Source organism: Mesoplodon densirostris, chromosome 11 (assembly GCF_025265405.1).
Source record: "Mesoplodon densirostris isolate mMesDen1 chromosome 11, mMesDen1 primary haplotype, whole genome shotgun sequence".
Classification (NCBI taxonomy): domain Eukaryota; kingdom Metazoa; phylum Chordata; class Mammalia; order Artiodactyla; family Ziphiidae; genus Mesoplodon; species Mesoplodon densirostris.
In genome coordinates this window covers 100,992,509-101,014,947 of record NC_082671.1, presented here as the reverse complement: position 1 = coordinate 101,014,947, position 22,439 = coordinate 100,992,509, and the positions used below count along the sequence as shown (strand labels likewise).

General features: G+C 35.6%; 1 protein-coding gene across 7 annotated transcripts in view; it reads left to right on the top strand.

The window, feature by feature from the left end:
- Positions 1-22,439, top strand: part of NAV3 (neuron navigator 3) — a 591,684-nt gene that overhangs the window by 524,372 nt on the left and 44,873 nt on the right. For all 7 annotated transcript variants that reach the window (XM_060113459.1, XM_060113462.1, XM_060113461.1 and 4 more), the window contains 3 exons: positions 33-56; positions 2,247-2,324; positions 11,360-11,443. In XM_060113459.1, coding sequence (XP_059969442.1) covers positions 33-56; positions 2,247-2,324; positions 11,360-11,443 — 186 coding nt within the window. The remainder of the gene's footprint in view (positions 1-32; positions 57-2,246; positions 2,325-11,359; positions 11,444-22,439) is intronic.

Here is a 22,439-nt window from a genome sequence, read left to right as displayed (position 1 = left end):
AGTTAAATTCTTTTTCCTTTTTTCTTTTACAGGCTGAAGAAAAGGCTCATTCAGAGGTAAAAACCTTGTAGCATTTTTACATTTGACTGTTTTCGTTTACATTTATGATGAAATTAGTGTTTCGACCACTAGAGGGCTCTGTGATACAACCCATAACTCTCCAACACTGCTAATAGAAGTGACCCAGCTAGTGATAAATGGTCTTGGATATTTCCTCTTAAAAGAAAATGAAACGAAGTTTTTAGAAGCAAACTCTTTTCTCACGTTCTAGCTTGGAGTCTTAACTCAACATCTAATAAGTTGTCTCTAGTAGTACGCACTTACAAATCTTTGGATGAATGAATGAATGTGTGGTCTATTATATTATAGTCTCTTCCCCCACTGCCTGTTGACTAAGTGCATAGGATTAAGGCAAGTATTGAATTTGAGGCACTAGACCTCCACAACACAATTTACCAGTATCCCAGCCCATCTATTGTTTGGTGCCAGGACTTTGCTGCTTTTAATCACTTGATGTATAGTGTAGTATATTGTTCTAATCACGCACATTTCACAAATATTTCATCGCAATCACGTACAAATCAGATTGCAGCCTGGAGAGAACATTATTTTTCTTTCCCTTTGTATAAGAGTTGTCCTGGCCAAGGAGAGCAGGGAGACTTTAATTAGGCCTTTATTCAAGGTGTGCTAATGACTATTTGATTGGTTTTACCATGAGCAAAGAAAAATGCATTGGTAACAGCCTCTGCAAAGGAACTCTTCCCTCTGACGTTTTATTTTATTAGCCTTTTAAAGTAAAATTTGTGCTGTATTTTTAAAAAATTGGAAAAGTGTAAATTATATCAATTTTATCTTTATAATTGCTAGACCAAAGAGTAAATACGGTTTTGAAAAACCTAAACTATTTACATCTCACGGACATGTCAAAATTCTACCATCTACCGCAATACGTTTAGCTACTAAGGCATAGAAATACCACATCTGTTTGCTGTATTAGTAGTTATCCACCTCCCCTTTAATTATTTATGCCCCATAGTAGGTTATGGTTCTTTTTTAATGATTTATATTACTTTAAGGTTTCCTAGATTCTATTTTAAAGGAAATCAGATCATGTAATAGACTATCAATTTTTGAAAGCCTCTTTTAATTTGTATTGTTTTAAGAATCAAATAGATGTTCTCTGCTTTCTGGAACCATTTGCGGTCATCATCATTTGAATGCAGCTCAAATGCTCTTTGGGTCTGGGTGTATCTCTTTTTTTAAAGGACAGAGTCAAATGGAATCACATTTACTAAAATTATGTAAATGTCCCCTGTCTCTAATTCCAGTTTAAAGTTTTGTTCTTTTTTAGAGTCTTTTCAGTATTTACCACCATTTCTTTTCCACAAAAATCTAATGGGTAGGAAAAAGAAAAAAAAAAGACAGTTAATGAGCTGTGTCAAGAATGCTCTTTCAAACTAAGGTAGTGTTTTGAAAGTCTAACTACAACAATAGGAGACTTGTTTTTGAAGAAATGAGAATCATCAGAGTAGAATGTTTGGCACCTAAGTAGCTAAAATCCCTTGAGACCAGAAGTATACTTGTAGACTTAGTCTCAGTTGCTTATAAATATCTTAACCTTACTAATCACTGTTTATATTTCATGGAAACGTGAAACATGCAGATTAAACTGTGGAAAGTGCTTAAATTAAAATTTTAAGTATGATATATACTCTCTCATCTTTTTCTGGTTCACTTTTATTTGAATGTAGACCTAACCAAACAGGAAAACAGTTTAGCATATTTATGTTGGTGGTTTATCTAGCCATTTTTACAGTATTACTAATTTTTCCCCTTTTTTGAAACTATGGATAATCTATGGCAACATTTCTGTCCAGAGCTCATAGTAACTCACTGAATAAAGGGCATTATAACAAAGACTTGGGAAGGCTTCTCTGAGTGTTAGGAATTAAAACTCCAGCCAATAAAATTATTTTCAAATATGGAATCATTAACTGTTGAATTGGAGCCAACTTTCAGTGACTGCAGGATATTCTACAGCTTCTGAGAAGTTGCCAAAGTATAGGAAATAAAAATAAACATACAAAAAATGGATAGAAAAATTAAAAGACCCAGAAAAAATATATATGTATATTTAGTGGGGGGTAGGATGAGCTAATTATAGTATTGGCTTTTTTGGATTGAATTCTTAGTTTTAAGTTAAAATCTACTAGCATATTGATTTGATTTTTTTAAATTACATTCAGCAAATCCATAAACTACGGAGAGAGCTCGTTGCATCACAAGAAAAAGTTGCCACTCTCACATCTCAACTTTCAGCAAATGTAAGTCACTTTTGATTTTTTTGATATATTAAAACAGATGTTTATATAGTAAATGGGATAATTTTAGTAACAGACTCACAAACTTTAAATGTCCAAAATTATACAGACTTTAAGTCACTGAACAGTGGGACTTTCCTGCAGGCTGGGTAATCAAACGTAAATCCACATTGATGAGGAATCACAATGTGGTTAAAATGGCTTTTTGTTTCATGTAAAGTTGGAAACATTAGTAAAAGCTACAAGTCTTATTTCTTTTCTTATTTCTCATTGTTACCGACGCCCAGCCCCACATACGTAAGACTTTCTTCAGCTCCAAGACAATGAGGGGTTGACAGTGATTAACTGTGGAGTATAAACAATTCTTGTGCCCTGTCTGCTTCAGCACAATTTATTGGACAATTAGTTAAGCAGCCAGTTAATTCTCTAAATTTGGGTTTCTTAGCTATATTATAAATGAGCTACAGTTCTCTCAAAAACCTTGGTAGCCTCCTTATAGCAGTTTAAGCAGCTGAGGATGGCAAAAACCATCAGTTATATTAACATTTCCTGAAGATCTTTCAATGTGCCCTGGAGTATACTCAGAGTAGGAGCAGAAATAAAGGCGAACATGTGGCATTGTGCCTGGTCCTAGGGGACAACAGTGTTAGAAGCAGCAGTGAGGCCTGAGGAAGCTCCCGCTATTTTGCCATATGTCCTGACACCTTCACTCAACATCAGTCTGCTCACTTCCACTGGGTGGCTTTGGGCCTGTTCCCTGCCTCACCACTCTGCTCTTCGTGGAGTTCTTCCATCTGCTCAGCAAAGCTTAACACAGCAAGAGTGAGCAAATGTGGGCCCACTGGGTATGATTTAAATAAGAGATATTTTAAGAATAAAAGTTATTGTGCAATATATTGGGTTGGCAAAAAGTTTGTTTGGGTTTTTCCATACCATCAAGAACCCAAACGAATTTTTTGGCCAATCCAGTACCTTCCACAGTATATAAGTAAGTCATTTCACTCACAATGCGTTCATTTTAGCACTGTATTTGAATTGACTTTATCTTTTTAACTTTGGGAGAATCACATGAATTTGGGATTGGCTATATTTATTTTTTATAGATGTTGTCAGGGGATTCTTAAAATAATAGCAGGTTTTAGAGAGCTGTTTACACAATACTGGAAGAGAACAGTACTATTTAACCCATATTTTTTGTCTAAGAATAATTCTTAAATAGTTCAGAAGCCACTCTAAATTTTATACTATAGACTATATGTATAGTAGTATAAAGCACTCCTGTCTAGATTCCTGAATTTGTACCCAGAGGACATACTGCAGTGTAAAAGCCGGAACACACTGGGTTGTGTTTGTCTGCAATGAGGAAGGCTCAATGACAGACCCTATGCGCTGGATAGTAAAGATATAAATGTCTTGAATGATTACTCAGAGTTTTGTTTTATTTTGTAAATGTCTCTTGCATGGACTTACATATCAGTTGTTGGATTAATAAATGGCTGCTATACATAATGGAATTTGGGCTTTTACACAATAATGTTTATACTGTCTCCATTTAAAAAGTAATACGGTTGACCCTTGAACAACACAGGTTTGAACTGTGCAGGCCCACTTATGCATGGATATTTTAAAAATCTGCATGTAAGTGGATCCACGCATTTCTAAATATCTGCATATAACTGGACCCGCGTAGTTCAAACCCGTGTTGTTTAAGGGTCAACCATACACAATCCATGGTTAATTGAACCCTTGGATGTGGAACATCCAGATGCAGAGGGCCAACTATGGGACTTGAGCATCCATGGATTTTGGTCCTGGAACCAATCTCCCACAGATACCAAGTGACAAATGTACATGTATATTGTATTAAAAAGAAAAACTGAAATTAAAAGAAGTGTTTAATAAAAGATACATATTTGTTTTTCCCTCTGAGATTCCCATTCCCATTCTTGGTTATTGATTTCTTATGTTTCCTTTCAACATTGTTCTTCTGTATACCCCTGAATACATATATACAGTACACATTTGCAAAGGCTTATACACATACACATACACACACACACACACACACATATACACACAGAAGAAACCAAGTTCTAACATAGGAGGACAGTCCTGGGGGACAACTCGACGCCACTGTTTTGAAAGGTACCAAACATTTTACAAAGATGTCAGCCATTGGCTATCTGCCACTTCTCTCAAGTCATACATGCCACACTATTTTCACTGTTGTGTTTTCACGACTATGTATTCTCAGCTGGGCATTGATATGATCGTCAAAGCATGAATAGTGTTTCTTATGGTGGGAAAAAAAAAGTACTCTTTTTTTTTTAAAAGTACTCTTTTTATGCATAAAGCACAGATATATAGAGAGTAGATAAACAGGTATCCAGCATATCTGTGACATTAAAATGGCCATGGAGGAAGGGGACAATTAGGAAAAAAATAATCTATAATGTCTCCCTAGGGGGTGATAAAGAAAAAAAAGTAAGAAACATAAAATTAGAAAAATGGGTGCCAAATTGATAAATTTGTTTAAAAAGTGCTAGTCTTGGAAAAACTATCCAAATATCTCCAGCCTTCCCTGTCCACATCTGTGTTATCATTAGTAGTACATTTTGCGCGTGGATGGGAGCTTGATATATATCCTATTTGGTATGTTCTTCTTCTTTTTCTTTTTTTTTTTTTACTTCATAATGCATTTTAGAAATATTCTCAAATCACTCAGACCCACACAGAATCCTGTACACAGCAGCTTTATTTTTTAATAGTGCAAAAATTGGAAACAACCAAAATGTCTCTTAATAGGTCCATGGATAAACAAACTCCAATAGATACATCCATACCATGGACTGCCACTCAGCAGTAAAATTAAATAACTATTAATACACACAGCAACTTGGCCGGATCTCAAGTGCATTAAGCTTAGTGAAAAAAAGACCAATTTTAAAAGGTCGCATATATATAATTCCATTTATTCAACATTCTCGAATGACAAAATTATAGAAATGAAGAACAACTTAGTGGTTGCCAGGGTTTAAGGAAGGTGGTCACCTCTCTCCTGAGAGGTGGGTGTAACTACAAAGGGTAGCAATAGGCAGAGCTTTGTGGTGATGAAAGGTGGTTATTTAAATGTGTGAATCTTCATATGTGTACCAATAATGAATTTCTGGTTTTGATATTATACTATAATTTTATAAAATGTAACCATTGAGGCAAACTGGATAAAGGGGTACAAGAGTCCTCTCTGTATTCTCTTCGAAACTTCTTGCGAATCTATAATTACTTCAAGTTTAAAAATTAAACACCTAAAGATCTATCACAATTTTTAAAAGTGATGTCTAGTTTTTAATTTCTTGGGAATTTAAATCTTATTTCACCATTTAGTGCTTTTTTTATTCGGTGGTGATATGGATTGTTAAAGCTTTTCACCATCAGATAAATGTATTGCTGAAACTGTCAAAAGATAAAAGTCAGAAGATTCAGGTAATGAAGATATGTATTATCTTCTATTCTTTTACAAAGCAGTTTTTCAAAATTTACTTTAAAACTATTGCAGTAACTAAGAACTTGTGTAAGTGGATGCCTGTATAAATGTTTACAAAATAATTTTAAGGTCAGTCCTATTTTAAACATTTAATAGTATCATTATAATTACTAGGGATGGAGTCTTGTATATTTATGTCCATTTGTATCTTTAAGGATATAATCTCCTTTACACATTCAGAAATTTGAATTATTTATAAGGTGCAAACCATCTTGAACTCATTCTCTTTAGCACTTAGTTTAAAATGTCACTTTAGATTCAGTGCACCATTATAAGTCATCAAAGGATTTACTTGAGAAAACACTTGGTTTCTCAGTTCTAAGAAATACTGCATTTAAATTTCTTTCAGAGTGTGTTTCACGTCATTGCCTCTGAGTTAACTTCTGTTGATGTATGTAATATATGCATATATTTTAATATACTTGTACAGAAATGAAATTAATTATAAGACTGAAAAATTTTTCTGTAGAGTTTCTTCAATGTAAGTTAAAAAAATTTTTTTAATCTTGTACATTTCCTGTTTGGAGGTAAAGATATGCCTTTTATTTATTATTTTATTCAGACCACAAGTAAACTTTTTACTTTTTGGTGAAATGGGATCACTACAATGACCATTGTTGTATAGAAGTGTAATAGCCATGATTTATAAAGACAGATTACAATGTTTGGTTCTGTAGAAAATATCATTAACTGTTATTATTATCATTTATTTAGTAATCATTTTAAGATCCAGCTATTCAGTTTTACTCAATATATGAATAATTCTATCAGGACTTAATTGGTTTTCCTTAATTTGGGCTTTTTGGTTTTTTTTTTTTCTTTTTGTAATTGATGTGTCACATGTTTGGACCTGGCAGCATGATTATATTTATATGGAGTCCGGACAATAATCTGGGTTTTAATATTTAAATTTGAAACATCTGTTTCTCTGCTTTTTCTCCCCCTTTGTTAAAAGGGGCAGTGGTAACTCAGAAAGTTATTCAGTCAGCTCACCTCTCATTTGCCTGACAGAATATGACCTCCATTCAGTAGAAGGTACACTGAGCCTTCCCCTCCCCTTGCGAAGTTCTCTGAGCAGAGCTGCAGAAAGCCTGGGAAGCCTCTTTATAGAGCTGTGTCCACTAGGATGTCTGGAGAAAGGAGAGAGGGTATGTTGGCCAGCGCTATTGCCTGGCCCTCTTTGAATCAATACCCCACCAACAAACAGGAAGAGAACAGGAGCCACACAGTCCAAGGCCCCTGGGAATGTATAGTCACATCAGACAGTCAGCCAGGTGCCCCCTGGCCTCTCACCCATACCTTCATGCTGCCAAGCCAGGTGGGATGCATTTAATGTATTTCTTACAAATCTCAGCCCTTAGGTAATCTGGAAATGGGCACTAAGGCTAGTTATTGCTACCACTTTTCAAAGATATCGCTGAATGAATGTGTAACCAAAAAAAGGTTTCTTTTGTTTTTTGTGTGTTTTGTTTTTTTGCCTTTCAATGCATAAGTCTTTTAACCACAAATCTCTCAGGTGTTATTTTCCTTGGGATTGTGTCCTATATCTTTGCTCTATTTAATATTTTTATATAATCTGGCAGTTACTTTTGTTTTTCTGCATCTCCTTTAAGGGAAAACTATTTTGCACATAATTAACAATCACAGACACTGAAGAGACAATTTTATACAGTAAAAGAAATGTGAAATCTTATTTATGATAGTTTCAGAGTCATTTTCAGTTCATCTAACTATTGATTTTCAAATGTAAAGTCATCTATTTGTCTATCTATCTAATCTGTCTATCCCCATATACATCTATGTAAAGAGTATTTTTTATTTGGTTGATGGGCTGTCACTGAATTCTGAATGAACAAATGCAATGCAGACATTTTTCATAATGATATTCCATCTTATTTTTTAGTACCACAGTTCCTTACGTGTCTATTCAGATTATGTTATGTGATTCCAAAACTAAAGACAATATGTATTAAAAATATTTTCCCTTAACTAATATTCAATCTTGTCTATTTTATTACCTTCACAGACTTCACCTAACACAAGTAGGGAATATTCATCAACATATTGATACAACTTTACTGTGGCTTGAAAATTATGCAGAAAATTAAGAGAAAAGTCAGAACCATGTAAACTATGATTAACAGTCCCCCTAAAAATCCACAGTTCTTTTAAAGTTATCATTTTATAAAGTTTTTAGACAAGATATATTTTCCTCTAGTTTAATCAGTCTTACATTCCATTTTTTTTCTCCAGTAAGGTGACAAAGATTATCACTGGTATAAATGCCTTCCTTTATTTCACCTATTGTAGTGCCTTTCCATGAATCCAATTGGTGTGAAAGTTGCCCTTTTATTTACTTCAAAGTAACAAAGCTATTATGATAAACTAAGTCAAGGGGACATAAACTTAAAGCAGCATTTCATGAACATACTTTTAACCAACTTTTCACTGAGAACAATGTGACTCAAATTAAAATGTTCTTTTGTAACTAGTTATATATGTTCTTGAAAATAATTAATGAAGAACAATTTTCCAAAGATTGAAAACTGACCTTCTAATGGTGAACATTTTATATTTACTCATAGATACCAAATATAAGCAATATATTTGTGCAGCATATTCTTCACAGTCCTGCTTTCTTTGTCATATTTTTAATTCCTATTAAACTGATAAAATATTCACAGCTGGTAAAATGAAGCAATTTTCTATAAGTATATACATTCAAGGACTCATTGTCCAACAATTAAACCTTACAGTTATTTGGGAGAATTGAAACTCTTCAATGTTATGTAGAGTCTTGCATTTCTTGTAGTGAATATTAACAAAGTTCTTCTATTTTAGAGGAAAACAAGCAATTTTAGCTTTAGAATTAATAACCCATTGTATCTTCCTAGCAGGATTATTTTTAACAGTCTAAACTGGAATCAGCACTAATGGTCGTCATGGACAAATAAATTATAAATCACACAGAGCAGTGCTTTACAGCAAGTTCTAACTCCTGCTGCACACCACATGGATGAATCTCAAAACACAATGTTAAGCAAAAGAAAACTGTCACCAGGAAAATCATGCCATGTGATTCCACTCGGATAGATTTAAAAATAGGTCAAGCTAAAACATAGTGTTTAGGGATGCAAGCTTAGGTGGCCAAACTATATAGGGAAGTAAGAAAATAATCATAACACAGGTCACTCTAGTGGTTATCTTTTCAGAAGGGGGAGGGGACAGAGATGAGGAAGGGGCAAGGGAGGACTTCCAGGGTCTTCCAATCCTCTTTCTTGACTTGGCTGCTGAGTGCATGAATATTCGCGACTATGAACCAGTGAGCTGTACATTTTCATTCTATTCACCTTTAACATAGTGTGAAGGTTAAGTATAGAGAAAGTGGGACATAACCTTATGCTAATTTCTGAGGGTACTAAGTCTGATGTAATGACATTCCTTGTCATTGGAAACGTTTTGAACTATTAGATACTATTTGTTTTTTAAAAAGAGTGTTATTTATCTGATAAAACCTGCTAACAAACCTTGGAGTACAGTTCTCAAGGCCGTGTGTATGTGTGTGTCTGAGAGAGAGGGAAAGGCGGAAAGAGGGAGAAGGGAGTGGAAAAGAATAGAGGCTGTTTTTGGTTATTAAAAAAATTTTTTGGGGCTTCCCTGGTGGCGCAGTGGTTGAGAGTCCGCCTGCCGATGCAGGGGACACGGGTTCGTGCCCCGATCCTGGAAGATCCCACATGCCGCGGAGCGGCTGGGCCCGCGAGCCATGGCCGCGGAGCCTGTGTGTCCGGAGCCTGTGCTCCGCAACGGGAGAGGCCACAGCAGTGAGAGGCCCGCGTACAGCAAAAAAAAAAAAAAAAAAAAATTTTTATTGAAGTAGGGTTGATTTACAATGCTGTGCCAATCTCTGCTGTACAGCAAAGTGACTCAGTTATATAGAAATTATTTTTTATATTATTTTCCATTATGGTTGATCACAGGATATTGAATAGTTCCCTGTACTATACAATAGGACCTTGTTGTTTATCCATCCTGTATATAATAGTTTGCATCTGCTAACCTCAAACTCCCAGTCCTGCCCTCCCCCACCCCCCTCCCCCTTGGCAACCACAAGTCTATTCTCTATGTCTGTGAGTCTGTTTCTGTTTTGTAGCTAGGTGGGAAAGAATAGAGTTTTACTTACTGATGGACTGAAGATTAATAGCATCTTCTATAAATTATCTTTCTCTATATTACAGTGTCAGGAAAACAAAGGCATCCCAGGATGAGCTCAGAGCTGGGAACAAAGACACCTCTGTATCATGATGCTAATGGAAGGAACTTGTACATTCTAGCTGTTACCAATAATGGAATAAACTTCTGGCTGTTACTAATAATGAAATAAACTTCTAGCGCCCTAATTCTTAGGACTCCTGTGATCCATTTGATAATAGGTACCTCAGCCTTTCAGCTCTGCTAGAGTTACAAGGCGATTTATTTTAATTGCATCCTCTCACTCCCTTCTCTCAAAAAAAAAAAATCTTTTGCCAAATTTTCCCCCACACATAGTTTATTATAGATGTAGGTTGTAAAACATTCTGTACTTGTATCTTTCTATGGATGCGATAAAATTGGAGAACATACCTGTGGTTCTACATCAAGCCACAGTGAGAGGTTGACGCATCTCTTCATGCATAATATTCTGTGGGTCAAGCTGTTGCATGATGGCATGTCAATAGAAACTGGCCTATTTTAGAACTATAATAAGATTTTCAAATACTTCTTAATCATAAGAGTTATGGTTATGTACTGCAATATGTATAATTCTCTGAGATTTAAAATAAAACCCCAGAGCCACAAAAACTTAAATAAAATATGACTGAATATTATTTCTAGCTGGCCTACCTACATTTCCTTAGTGGAAGGGAAAAAGTAGGAATAAAAGCCCTTTTTATTGAAAAGAGTTTGGAAAGTGAAGACAACTCTTTTCAATTCAATTCTTTGTTAGTAGAAAAAGAGGAAAGATAATGTTATAGCTGTCAGCAGATTTCTGGCACTTGGAGGAAGAGCATCATTTCAACAGAGGAGCTAACAATATCTTCAAAGGTCATCATGCAGGTATAAAATGAGGAACATTCGTCCATTGACTATTGCCACGACCTCCTCTTGGACTTTGAGTCTAAAAACTTGGCAACTCAGAACTTTATCCAGTATTTTGGGTGTCAAATCCTCCATGATGTGCAAGTTAGAAGGTGTTTTTATTTGCAAAATGCCATTCCCTTTCAGAAGTTGAACTCATTAAATGTCAAGATTGAAACACTGATTTTTAAGCTGAAGTTTAGAAATAATAGATGAAGATTTGTGTTAACGGATAGTCAGCACTGAAAGCCAGACATGACAGTCATAGTATTTAAAGAGTAAGAATACCTGAAATTAAGCATTTTGTAAAGAGAAGGGTTTTCATCCATCCACGTAAGGTTCTGACATTTAAGATATGTTCCTTCCGTTTTGTTCACAGGCTCACCTCGTAGCAGCTTTTGAAAAGAGTTTAGGGAATATGACTGGCCGACTGCAAAGTCTAACCATGACAGCGGAACAGAAGGTATGTTCAGGAATTGCCACTGGGGCTTGAAATAAGATAGGAAGTTGCATAGGGTATTTAAACAATACCTGAGATGCAGCTCCTTAGAAATAATACTGAGAGGATCCATTCTAAAGTAAATTGGAACAATGGCAAGATAAAACCTTTTCTTTTCAGATTTTAATTTAAAGAATTATGATTCAGATTAACCTATATTGGAACACACACACACACACACATGTTCTTTTCAGGCAGTCTGTTATTTTACTTCTGACTGGAACTATTGAAAGAATACCAAATGTTAAGAAAAAGAAAAAGGAGAAGAGTTAGAATATTCTAGGAATAATTTAATGCAGTTGATGAGAATTGCACTCTGACAAGAATTTTCACAAATTCATGGTCTATAAGCCCAGTTATAGACCATGGCTGTGATCTGAGATACTCATGAAGAAGGCCTGAAACAGAAGTTGGGGTTCTGTAAAGTAAGGGGCCTTACGTTACAGTATCCACGAGACAAGGAACAGTCCTGCATAATTTTGGAGTAACAAGACTAGCTGGCATCTGGGGATGCTGTCTTTGAAGTAAAGCTAAGCTACATCAAAAGCTTTAAAATAAACGTGAAGGATTTTATGGAGTAGAAGAAGGAATGGTTTAAAAAAAAAAAAAAGCAACAGAGAATTTGGTTCACAAAGGCAGAAATATCAAAAGGTCCACACTGGATAGAAAGGATCTGGACACTTTCCATATGATGACCAGTAACTTACCTCCCTGCCATTAATTTGGTGGCCCTAACCTGAGTCCTTGGATGAGTGTCTAAAAAGTCTCTAGGGCTTCCCTGGTGGCGCAGTGGTTGAGAGTCCGCCTGCCGATGCAGGGGACACGGGTTCGTGCCCCGATCCCGGAAGATCCCACATGCCGCGGAGCGGCTGGGCCCGCGAGCCATGGCCGCGGAGCCTGTGTGTCCGGAGCCTGTGCTCCGCAACGGGAGAGGCCACAGCAGTGAGAGGCCCGCGTACAGCAAAAAAAATAAAAAATAAAAAATAAAATAAAATAAAATAAAAAGTCTCTAAAATTGTGTGGGAATATTTGTAAAAATGGCATATGTGCATAATAGGAGCAGATTTCCATAGTTTTCATCTAATTTTCAAAGAGATCCATATCTAAATAGTTTTGGATAATTTCAACTGATACAGAATCAGTTCCTATATCTTTCCATAGGGATGGCTTCGATTTTGGCTTCAGTTCTGTAAAATATGGCTTTGGCTTTAAAGAACTAGCATGTGTTATTGAGTTTTGTCAGTTTACTACTTTTTTTAAAGTTAAAAAAAAAACAAAACTGAACAGTCCAATTAAACCAAAAGAGAAAATCAAATATTCGTATAGTTGCCTGGTATAATTATAGAACTGTATTCTGTTTGCCCTTATCTTTCATTCTCCTATTTCATAGCTCTCCCCTGCCCATGAAAGAGAACACTGGCCATCCCTGTCAAGCCTGCTCTGAAAGAGAAGATAACAAACTCCTTTGACCACATAAATGTTGTCTTAATCTTTTGGGGGGGGGATACAATTTACCATTTCACTATGTAACATAAGAACTCAGCAAATAGGATTACAAGGCCTTTTTAAGGGCATACAGGTGGGGAAGATTATAAATGTTGGAGTCCAGTAGCGTCAAGTTTGAATCTCGGCGAGGTCTCTCAAGAACTGGAGAATCTCCCTTTCGTAACCCTCAATTTTGTCATTATAGAAGTGAGAGTTATAATAACTACCTTGTAGAATCATTCTGAGGAGTGAGATACTGTAATATGCCACAGGTAGTGGATAGTCAACAAATGTTACCTTTCTTTATATTTCTCTCTTTTTCCTTAAAAAATGTAAGATAAACCAAATTCATCATTGGTTATATGCCAGGCATATTGCTAGAAATCATGGTTAGTATTTAAGTCTCAATATCTTTAAAAAATCAAAATTTATATATTTTGCCTCTCCATGTTTCCTTCAGCTCTTTTTTATTTGTAGGCAAATTTCTCATAGAAATTGGAAATATATACATGTTTGTTAATTTATAATGTCTATGAAAATTCCTGAATATTTTAGAATACATCTCCATAATACAAAGAATTATATAATTGTTTGCACATTATCCTTGAAATAACATTGCCAAAACTGTAAAGTTTTCTCAGAAGATATCATGATGTCTGCAATTGCCCTTGCCATTTTTTTAAGTGAAAGTAGAATGGTTGCTCTTTTAATTGAAATATGTATACACACAAAACGATGCTTATTTTATTTTATCAACATTAGGTTTTTTAACATTCACATTAGCATTATATTTTATTAACAATGTTTATTTCATTATATTATTTATTTAACAATGTTTATTTTAGTAATCTGAGATTTATAACTTGCTTTTTTCCAGAGTGGTTTTGAGAATCTTATAAAGTTTATTGGATTATGATATAACACAATTCAATGACAGAATCTAGTGAAAACCAGTAGAGGAATGTATATAGCAAGATGCTTGAGCCTAGGTAATTACCACCCCAAAGTAGAAATTCACTGAACTGAATTGATCTCAAGGAAGCTAAGGCACAAAGGGACATTGCTTGGCATGTTTAGTTTTCATTTTCTGACCAGAAGAGCATAATTTAGATTGAAGAGACAAACTTTCAGACACTGAATTCAAGGACAAATTTATTGTAAAATTTCTTAAATTGGGGTCATGAAATAACAAAAGACAAAATCTCTATTCAAATAGACATTCCTCTAAAAGCTGAGGGCATAACATTTAATATATTTCAGGAAAGCCGTTTTCTTCAGGGAGCTAAGATAAAAGGGCATATTGTTCTCTGGTGATCCAACAATCCTGGGAAAAAAAGAGCAGAGAATATAAAGCAGAGGTTTTGAAACTCTGTCCTAGACTTCCAAGGTTCCTTTGTCCATTTAGTTATGCACCAAAGTTATAATGAATTTCTGTTGTGTATGAGATACTGTTCTAGCTACTGAGAATTCAGCAGTGAAATACACACACACATACACACACACATACTTATATGCTAGTTTATAACCAGTTATAATATAAAATAGAGTTTATATTCTAGTAGGTGACAGATTATGATAAAAATATAATTCAACTATATGGGAATTTCAGGTGAAAATAAGGACCACTGAAAAATTTAAAGCTAAGAATGAGTATATTGGGAAGCAAGGTAGGATGCTAACACATGAAGAACCAAAGGCCAAGTTGGGTGCATGTGCTTGGGTATCTACTTAAGAAATAGATAAACTAGAAAAAAAAAGAAAGAAAGAAAGAGATAAACTAAACTAGGACTCAGATCCAAGACTCCTGCTTCAGTGTGTGATTTTCAACAATCATATGGCATTAATAGCCTGAAAATTGTATCAAAATTTTAGTTAGGTTTATAGACCAAAATCACTCCCTTGAATAATGTTCTAAATTTTTTCCTTGTTTCCAGATGCCAAGTCACACCGATTCTCTTGCTAAATGTATGTGCCAAAACACTGCTTTTATATACTTGTAGCCTGGTAAAAATAAATAAACAAATAAAAATAAAAGAAAGAAAAGACATGTATGAATAACTCAGGAGGCATAAAATATGAGGTGCAATTAGAAATATAACAGGACAATGTCCTGAGTGTTCTCACAGAGAACCATTGCATTTTCACACTAGCTTTGGTGGGGGGGAGGGGGGGTTGGGTTTTTTTTGTGTGTGTGGTTTTTTGTTTTGTTTTGTTTTTTATTGAAGTATAGTTGATTTACAATGTTGTGTTAATTTCAGGTATACAGCAAAATGATTCAGTTATATATATAGTTATAGAATAGTTATATCTATTCTTTTTCAAATTCTTTTCCCTTATAGGCTATTACAAAATATCGAGTATAGTTCCCTATGCTATACAGCAGGTCCTTGTTGGTTATCTCTTTTTTATATGGTAATGTGTATATATTAATCCCAAACTCCTATTTTTTCCCTCCTCCCCTTTCCCCTTTAGTAACCATAAGTTTGTTTTCTATGTCTGTTAGTCTATTTACATTAGTTTTAGAGGAGAGGTGGCCAAGAGGAGCCTTGTCAGGCTCTGGGAGGATGAAAAAAATTAATTCAGGAGAGATAGAGGACCACGTGTCATAGAGGAAGGAACACCATGAGTGTGAACAGCAAGGAGGGAAATTATGGGAGACATTAAGGGGAAAAGAAGGAATGTGGAGGGAAATGTGGAACCAAGGCTTGAAGGATATCTAAGGAATCTGGTCCTTGGAAACAGGGAGCCATTCAAAGTTTTTTGACACTAGGCTCACATGATAAAAGTTAGTTAATGAAGATCAGTCTAGCAGCATTTCCCAGTAGTTTAACAGCATTCCCTGTAGCTGCCAGAAGACCATGTGTTATGGAACAGTAAGTCTATAAATAAGAGTAATTAAGATAATTGTCAGTAATGCTGCCCAGAGGGTGACATTATCTCTAGGTATCCCCTGTACCTAAGGCTCAACAGACTGTGATGGTGACATAGTTTGATCAAGAATTTTACCTGGATTTCAGGTCCTTGTCCCTTAACTAGTACTTTTCCACCAAGATTCTTTAAAAGAATTAAGACTGAATGCCCTGAAGCATCTATTATATGTGATGAAATGGCTTCTTTTCAGTGCATCTAGAGTGGTACTAGCTACGTACCATTCGTATCAGAAATGAAAAAATTGTCACTCAAATTATTGTTCAGGGTTTTATTTTCTTATGCTGCAATAAAGGTCATCAAAATGATAAGAATTCTGCAAATCTATATTTTTATGAATGAAATTTTTACACAACTACTGCTAAATCCTTGCAAATTTACTAAGGCTATATACTCATTGATAATTAGAAGACTTTCAAATCACTTCCTTATATCTGTAGTGCCAGAGGCAATTAGAACATATGTTAAGGTGTGGTAGATTAGTCTTGTTAGAAGGTCAGAGCATGACAGAGGAATATATTTTTGTTTGAGTAGTGGAGCTCAGATCTTGATTCTATGCTAACTATAAAGTCTAGGGTTTGCTCATGCTTACCTCTGTGAAACTGCTTTTTTGGATGACTAGATGAATAGACACTTAAATGTTAAAACTTAGAAAATTCAAAACCAACTCTCTGGAAATAGATAATGTAGAAGCTAAAATTTTAGTTGAATTGGGTCTTTACATTAACTCCTAGTTCAGGTTAAATATTCATCATCTAGAAGTGTTTTTTAAAATTTATCACTAGACTCAGAAAATATATTCATTAGCCTTTTAGGGCATAGGATAATTTGAATCTGTAAGTTACTTATGGATTCAAGTTACTTGTGCTACGGGGGTTTGATGAATTCAGTTCATTTAGTTAGAACCAGGACTGGCCAGGTTCTTTCAGCAGAAAACTTCACAAAATTTCAAGACACATACGAAGGGTTGGAGAGTGGGTTGTGTTCAAAGCAACTATAGCTAGATAATGTGAGATTAACTGTGTCAATGTGAGGAAGCAAAAGACTGGTTTAGTGGAAAAATTTTAAGAGCCTTGCCTAGAAGGTCAAGTAGAAGGTCAGGCTGGTTGATGAGATTTGTTGCCAAGCTGTGAGATTCTCAATAAGGCCTGTGTCCAGGAGAAATTTGGAAACAGGTCAGATGTCGTTAGGAAGTTAGGTTGGAAAAACACTGAGCAACGCCAGTATTATGACACAATATTTGATCATTTGATCACTTTATTTTGAAGCATTTCAAGTCTGACCTTGATAGCTTGTTTAGCCTCAGAGGCATGTACAAAACAGTTAGAAGAGATACTGACTCCATCCAGCCTCTTATACACAAGAAACTCACATAGACTACATTACTGGAATCTCACGTGGTCAGCCTATGTTTGGGGCATCATTATCTTGAATGGCTCATTGTAGGTAAATGAAATTTGAGTTCGGTTCTCACGTTTTAAAGTATCATTTTTGAAAAGTGGAAAATATCAATAAAATATTATCTGATCATCTTATTCCCAAGACCCTCTGAAGAGTTACTCCAGCCCCAATCTTCTCTTTGGGAGAAGAGTAGGAAACTGAAAACTACTAAATTAGAGGAACAAACTTCAAATTCATCTCTTGATGCTATCTACCTTTTCCAGGTTCTTTCTGAAGGTTTAATAGGGATTCTCAAAACTTAAGTTATCTTCTATTAGGTCACCTTTAAAATGAAAAGACTATGTGAAAATATTTCAGATTATCAAACGATTTTATAGTTGGTTATCTCTGGAACTCACTTCTAATTATTTTTCTAATCCACACTCCCTGCCACGGCCAAAACTAAAACAGGGAGTCCATAGTTGTCCTTGGCGACAGCACTGCAAGCTCCATGATTATAGACATCTTAGAGAATATGTACCTTAAAAATAAATGTGAGCAATCAACTATAATTACAAAGGGGAAAAAAGGAAGGCTAGGAATAAACTATTTAGAAATTTCTGTCTCAGTCCAGTTTTCATTCTAAAATGCTTTATATTCATCACTATACACTTTTGGAAAAGAGAGAAAGGAAAACCCACTTTGTTGCCATCCAAAGGAAGTGATTCCACTGATTTAGCCACATTGAGACTTTCACTTTATAATGAATAATAAAGTTATTGATGTTTTTAGTATATAGCATCGTAAGTGATCAGACACCCTCTTGTTAAAATATGCAGTGGAGTTGAAGTTTTACATCATTCTTTGAAGAGAAGAAACACCTGTTTAACATAGACCAGACATTTGAACAAAATCGTCCCAACATTTACTGAGATCAGATCATAAATCAGGTGAAAAGATAAACTCTTGGACAGCTAAACAAGCTGAATGCATTAAATGGTCTGGATGCATAGAGAAGGAACCTGTTCATTTTTCCTCAAAGGAAAACTAGGAGGTGTCATGTGGATGGAGACGTCTCACCATGGCCCTTAAGGGTGAAGGATGTTCAAAGCACAGGAGGAAATCACATGGAAAGACTCAGAGAAAGAGGTGGTGCTCGTTTGAATGATGGTGAGGGTGGATCTCATTAACTGAAGTAAGAAAAAAGGAAGGGACTTTTGCAGATATGGAGAGATAACTAGTTCAGGTTTAACAGACTATCAGTGTAGAATTTAACTATCTTTTTATAAAATTTTTAAATTAAATTTTATTTTTTTATACAGCAGGTTCTTATTAGTCATCAATTTTATACACATCAGTGTATACATGTCAATCCCATTCGCCCAATTCATCCCGCCACCACCTCCAACCCCCGCTGCTTCCCCCCCTTGGTGTCCATACGTATGTTCTCTACATGTGTGTCTCAACTTCTGCCCTGCAAACCGGTTCATCTGTACCATTTTTCTAGGTTCCACATATATGCATTAATATATGATATTTGTCTTTCTCTTTCTGACTTACTTCACTCTGTATGACAGTTGCTAGATCCATCCATGTCTCAACAGATGACCCAATTTCATTCCTTTTTATGGCTGAGAAATATTCCATTGTGTATATGTACCACATCTTCTTTATCCACTCGTCTGTCGATGGGCATTTAGGTTGCTTCCATGACCTGGCTACTGTAAATAGTGCTGCAATGAACACTGGGGTGCATGTGTCTTTTTGAATTATGGTTTTCTCTGGATATATGCCCAGTAGTGGGATTGCTGGATCATATGGTAATTCTATTTTTAGTTTTTTAAGGAAACTGCATAACGTTCTCTGTAGTGGCTGTATCAATTTACATTCCCAACAACAGTGCAAGAGGGTTCCCTTTTCTCCACACCCTCTCCAGCATTGGTTGTTTGTAGATTTTCTGATGATGTCCATTCTAACTGGTGTGAGGTGATACCTCATTGTAGTTTTGATTTGCATTTCCCTATAATTAGTGATGTTGAGCAGCTTTTCATGTGCTTCTTGGCCATCTGTATGTCTTCTTTGGAGAAATGTCTATTTAGGTCTTCTGCCCATTTTTGGATTGGGTTGTTTGTTTTTTTAATATTGAGCTGCATGAGCTGATTATATATTTTGGAGATTAATCCTTTCTCCGTTGATTCATTTGCAAATACTTTCTCCCATTCTGAAGGTTGTCTTTTCGTCTTGTTTATGGCTTCCTTTGCTGTGCAGAAGCTTTTAAGTTTCATTAGGTCCCATTTGTTTATTTTTGTTTTTATTTCCATTACTCTAGGAGGTAGATCAAAAAGATCTTCCTGTGACTTATGTCAAACAGTGTTCTTCCTAAGTTTTCCTCTAACAGTTTTATAGTGTCTGGTCTTACATGTAGGTCTCTAATCCATTTTGAGTTTATTTTTGTGTATGGTGTTAGGGAGTGTTCTAATTTCATTCTTTTACATGTAGCTGTCCAGTTTTCCCAGCACCACTTACTGAAGAGACTGTCTTTTCTCCATTGTATATCCTTGCCTCCTTTGTCATAGATTAGTTGACCATAAATGCATGGGTTTATCTCTGGGCTTTCTATCTTGTTCCATTGATCTATAGTTCTGCTTTTGTGCCAGTACCATATTGTCTTGATTACTGTAGCTTTGTAGTATAGTCTGAAGTCAAGGAGTCTCATTCCTCCAGCTCTGTTTTTTTCCCTCAAGACTGCTTTGGCTATTCAGGGTCTTTTGTGTCTCCATACGAATATTAAGATTTTTTGTTCTAGTTCCATAAAAAATGCCATTAGTAATTTGATAGGGATTGCATTGAATCTGTAGATTGCTTTGGGTAGCATAGTCATTTTCACAATATTGATTCTTCCAATCCAAGAACATGGTATATCTCTCCATCTGTTTGTATCATCTTCAATTTCTTTCATCAGTGTCTTATAGTTTTCTGCATACAGGTCTTTTGTCTCCCTAGGTAGGTTTACTCCTAGGTATTTTATTCTTTTTGTTGCAGTGGTAAATGGGAGTGTTTCCTTAATTTCTCTTTCAGATTTTTCATCATTAGTGTGTAGGAATGCAAGAGATTTCTGTGCATGAATTTCATATCCTGCAACTTTACCAAATTCATTCATTAGCTCTACTAGTTTTCTGTTGGCATCTTTAGGATTCTGTCTGTATAGTATCATGTCATCTGCAAACTATGACAGTTTAACTTCTTCTTTTCCAATTTGTATTCCTTTTATTTCTTTTTCTTCTCTGATTGCCATGGCTAGGACTTCCAAAACTATGTTGAATAATACTGGTGAGAGTGGACATCCTTGTCTTGTTCCTGACCTTAGAGGAAATGCTTTCAGTTTTTCACCATTGAGAATGATGTTTGCTGTGGGTTTGTCATATATGGCCTTTATTATGTTGAGGTAGGTTCCCTCTTTGCCCACTTTCTGGAGAGTTTTTATCATAAATGGGTGTTGAATATTGTCAAAAGCCTTTTCTGCATCTATTGAGATGATCATATGGTTTTTATTCTTCAATTTGTTAATATGCTGTATCACGTTGATTGATTTACATATATTGAAGAATCCTTGCATCCCTGGGATAAATCCCACTTGATCGTAGTGTATGTGCCTTTTATTGTGTTGTTGGATTCTGTTTGCTAGTATTTTGTTGAGGATTTTTGCATCTATATTCATCAGTGATACTGGTATATAATTTTCTTTTTTTGTAGTATCTTTGTCTGGTTTTCGTTTCAGGGTGATGGTGGCCTCATAGAATGAGTTTGGGAGTGTTCCTTCCTCCGCAATTTTTGGAAGAGTTTGAGAAGGATGGGTGTTAGCTCTTTTCTAAATGTTTGATAGAATTCACCTGTGAAGCCATCTGGTCCTGGACTTTTGTTTGTTGGAAGATTTTTTTTTTTTTTTTTTGTGGTACGCGGGCCTCTCACTGCTGTGGCCTCTCCCATTGTGGAGCACAGGCTCCGGACGCGCAGGCTCAGCTGCCATGGCTCAGGGGCCCAGCCACTCCACGGCATGTGGGATCTTCCCGGACTGGGGCACAAACCCGTGTCCCCTGCATCGGCAGGCGGACTCTCAACCACTGCGCCACCAGGGAAGCCCTGTTGGAAGATTTTTAATCACAGTTTCAATTTCATTACTTGTGATTGGGCTGTTCATAGTTTCAATTTCTTCCTGATTCAGTCTTGGAAGGTTATACCTCTCTAAGAATTTGTCCATTTCTTCCAGGTTCTCCATTTTATTGACATAGAGTTGCTTGTAGTATTCTCTTAAGATGCTTTGTGTTTCTGCATTGTCTGTTGTAACTTCTTTTTCACTTGTAATTTTATTGATTTGAGTCCTCTCCCTCTTTTTCTTGATGAGTCTGGCTAATGGATTATCAATTTTGTTTTTCTTCTCAAAGAACCAGCTTTTACTTTTATTGATCTTTGCTATTGTTTTCTTTGTTTCTATTTCATTTATTTCTGCTGTGATCTTTATGATTTCTTTCCTTCTGCTAACTTTGGGTTTTGTTTGTTCTTCTTTCTCTAGTTCCTTTAGGTGTAAGGTTAGATTGTTTACTTGAGATTTTTCTTGTTTCTTGAAGTAGGCTTGTATAGCTATAAACTTCCCTCTTAGAACTGCTTTTGTCACATCCCATAGGTTTTGGATCGTCCAGTTTTCATTGTCATTTGTCTCTAGGTATTTTTTGACTTCCTCTTTGATTTCTTCAGTGATCTCTTGCTTATTTAGTAACATATTGTTTAGCCTCCATGTGTTTGTGTTTTTTTACGTTTTTTTCCCTGTAATTCATTTCTAATCTCATAGCGTTGTGGTCAGAAAAGATGCTTGATATAATTTCAATTTTCTTAAATTTACTGAGGCTTGATTTGTGACCCAAGATGTGATCTATCCTGGAGAATGTTCCATGCTCACTTGAGAAGAAAGTGTGATCTGCTGTTTTTGGATGGAATGTCCTATAAATATCAATTAAATCTATCTGGTCTATTGTGTCATTTAAAGCTTCTGTTTTCTTATTTATTTTCACTTTGGATGATCTGTCTGTTTGTGTAAGTGAGGTTTTAAAGTCCCCCACTATCATTGTGTTACTGTCGATTTCCTCTTGTATAGCTGTTAGCAGTTGCCTTA